General features: G+C 50.1%; 1 protein-coding gene across 1 annotated transcript in view; it reads left to right on the forward strand.

Annotated features, from left to right (window-relative positions):
* The first annotated feature begins 650 nt into the window (after positions 1-650).
* Positions 651-3,551, forward strand: part of Napsa (napsin A aspartic peptidase) — a 13,112-nt gene continuing 10,211 nt past the window's right edge. Inside the window, exon 1 of the mRNA XM_021210525.2 lies at positions 651-923. Coding sequence (XP_021066184.1) covers positions 850-923 — 74 coding nt within the window. The 5' untranslated portion in view covers positions 651-849. The remainder of the gene's footprint in view (positions 924-3,551) is intronic.

The following is a 3,551-nucleotide window of genomic DNA, read 5'->3' on the forward strand; positions in this document are numbered from 1 at the left end:
TGAATCGGAATGGAATATCTGATATGCAGGATATCTGATATGTGGCCGCCAAAGGGGTCAGGACCCACAGGTTGAGAACCGTTGTTCTAGCGGCTAAGGCAAGAAGATCGCTTGAGCTCGGTAAAGTCATGAGGTCTTGTTTCAAATGAAAAGGAAGGCCAGGGAGATGGCTCCGCAGATGAAGACGTCACTGACCGCCAAGCCTGCTGACCTGTGCTGGACTCCTGAGACACACCCGCAGAAAGGAGAGACGTGACCCCTGCAAGTTGTCCTTTGTCCTTTGAATTCCTGCTGTGGCGCATGGATGCACACACAAGTGAACTAACTAATTAAAATGTGTAAAGAGAGGGAACCCGTTCTCCCTAAAAACCAGGCAAGACAGAAAGAGTGGGCCTCCTGAGCAGCTGACGGAGCCACCCGCATAGGACAGCACACCTCTGTTGTAACTGGGTGTCCCCTCCCAGACCCTCCACAGACCTTTCCTGTTCCTCCCTCTTGCTCAAGGGGGGGAAAAAAATGTGGTTAATGAGTCTCAGAAAAGTGAACTGAAAGTCAAAAATAAAATCCATACAGGGGCAGGAAAGGGGTGGGTGCTCGTCTCCCTCCCCACTCTCTCAAAGGTACAAGCCAGGAACCAGTGAACCTCAGCACACACACTCAGCACATACCTTAAACAGCCCGGTTCTGGCCCCCCACTACTGAAGGACTTCACACACACACACACACACACACACACACACACACACGTCACTTCTGTGTTCCAGTAGGTGGTGGGGCGTGAACAGGGTGGAGTCCCAAGGGGGAAGAAAAGGGCCACAGGACGTCTTGGCCCAGCTCTAGTCCCCAGAAATGTCGACAACACTGCTGCTGCTGCTGTGCCTGCTGCTGGGGAATTTGGAGCCTGAGGAGGCCACACTGATCCGGTATGGGAACCCCCACCCTCACTCCTGACAGATTCCCACCGCTTGTCCTTTAAGACTGAGGCTGGCCTTGGTGCCCCAAGAATCCAATTTTTTTCAGGGTCCCCAGATTTTACTTGTGTGTGTGTGTGTGTGTGTGTGTGTGTGTGCGTGTGTAAGAGAGAGAGAAAGAGACAGAGACAAAGATACAGAAAGAGAAAGACACACACACACACACACACAGAGAGAGAGAGAGAGAGAGTTTGGTGAGTGTGAATCTAGCTGCAAGCTTCCTTACTCTCTGGGCCATCTTAAAGGCCCGAGTGCCCAACTCTCAAACTGGGGTTTCCACCCTGAGAAATTTAGCATAATTACTTCTCCTAACAGGAGAACACAAAGGAGATTTATTTGTGTCAGAGGGATGGAGGGCAGGAAATGAGAGATAAAGACAAGAGATAGAGGGCAGGGAGAAGGGGAGGGAAGCAAGGGAGAGGGAGGAGAGGGAGGGTGTTTGTCCTGGAGTGGAATTAAGGATTGCCTCTGGATGGTGAGGACATAGACGTGGCCCATAGGCAAATGGAGGTTTATAAAGATACAAGAGAAAAACCCCATGTTTCCCGAAGGGGGCTTTTTTGTTGGACTTCCATACTTTGATAGCTGAACCTTGGTAGTCAGCCTCAGGAGGAGGAAGTGGCCACATAACAGTTTTTAGCAAAGCAGAAGGCATGGGAAAGAAAAGCTAAGCCTGCCAGAGCCACGCTCGCCGCACTCAAGTTGGCCAGGGTCCCTTCATGTCCTAAGACCCCACACTTTCTGGTTGTTTAGTTTTTGGCTTTGTCCAGACTTGGTCTTATGTAGCCCAGGCTAGCCTCAAACTCCCTACATATCGAAGAATGACCTTGAACTCTAGGTTCTACTTCCACCTTCCAAGTGCTGGAATCCCTGGGAAGAGAGCCTTGGAATTTGTGCTATGTAAGCGCTCTACCCACTGAGCCACATCTCTAGCCACAGCCACAGCCACAGCCCCACAATTTTTAAAAAGCATACTGTCTCATTATGTAGCCCTGACTGTACTGGAACTCACTATGCAAACCAGGCTGGCCTTGAACACATAGATACTCCTGCCTCTGCCTCCCAAGGGCTGAGATTTAAAGNTGTTCACCACTGAATTAAGTCCAACATACGCTTTTGGCTAAGGTGTGTGGAGTCCCAGCATTCAGGGAGGCTGAGGCAGAAAGACTGAGTCCAAGGGTATGGGGACACTGCAGAAACCAAAGCTGGGCATGTGTCCCAGTGAGAGAGCATTTGTCTAGTAGACACCAGGGCCTCCATTCAATCCCCAGTTCCACAAAGTAAACCGACTCTGGTTCTGAAGCCCAGGATTAAAGGCCCCTCCTTATCCATTCATGTTACCTTCTGTGAGAAGGTTTCTTGGACGCAAGGCCTAGAGATCTGGCTTTGAGGCACAAGCCTCCTGACTTTCTATTTCTTGGAGGCCCATCTCTGTGGTCTGGAAACTTCGATATCCCCAGATTCTCGGCCTCTGAACATGCCTGTTTCAGGGAGGCCTCTTGTTCTTCTCGAAATGTCTCCCTTCTTTTCCTTTAGCATCTCCCAACTCTTGATGGGGCGCCCGCCTTTCCAGAAAGCATTTCCTCCTGCCACGCTCGAGGCATGCCAGAGCCTCTTCAGGCTGAGTCTCAGGCCTGGGCTGGAGTATTAGGGTTGAGCAGTGGCCAGAGAGTGCTGGTTTGTTTGTTTGTTTATTTATTTTAAATCTACTTATTTATTGTGTTGTGGGGTTCGTGTGCTAGCACAGCACATGAGTGGAAGTCAGGGGACAACTTTCAGAAATAGTTCTCCCCTTCTGCATTCTGAATCCTAGGACTAAACTCAGGTCGTCAGACTTGCCCTTTGGGACATCTTACTGCTGATCTTCTCTCCTCTCTCTTCTCTCTCTTCTCTCTCTCCTCTCCTCTCCTCTCCTTCTCTCTCTCTCTCTCTCTCTCTCTCTCTCTCTCTCTCTCTCTCTCTCTCTCTCTCAACTCATGTATTCCAGACTAACCACAAACTGGATATATAGCTAAGAACGAGCTTCTGGTTGTCCTGTGCCAACCATTATAGGTGTTTACTACCATGCCTGACTTATGTGGAAGCCAGAGTTTCCTGAGAGGTGAATGCTATCAATTGAGTCACAACCCCAGCCCTTTTTAAGCTGGATTTTGAACCCACCATACCACAGACTTCCAAGTCCACGCCAAGAGCAGTAGATATAGGATCCCCAGGTCATTCCTGGACATGCTCCATCCCCCAGGAGAGGGAGCCAGGAGGCCCACATCTGAGCCAGCCTCTAGGTCAGGGCTTGGTAAACACTCAGCTCAAGGCAAATCCTCAAGCAGCTTTTGCAGTGGAGTCTTAAGAAGCTGCACCGTCCATTTGCACAGTGGCTTTTGCTGCTTTCCTGCCATGTAAATGAGCTTTTATCCCCACTAATTTGTTATATAATTTATTATTCATTTTACACCCCATTACTATCGCCACCTCCCGGTGCACCCTCATAGAGCCCCTCCCTGCATCTCTCTCCCCTCATAGAGCCCCTCCCTGCATCTCTCTCCCCTCATGGAGCCCCTCCCTGCATCTCTCTCCCCTCAT

This window comes from Mus pahari, chromosome 1 (genome assembly GCF_900095145.1).
Source record: "Mus pahari chromosome 1, PAHARI_EIJ_v1.1, whole genome shotgun sequence".
Classification (NCBI taxonomy): Eukaryota; Metazoa; Chordata; class Mammalia; order Rodentia; family Muridae; genus Mus; species Mus pahari.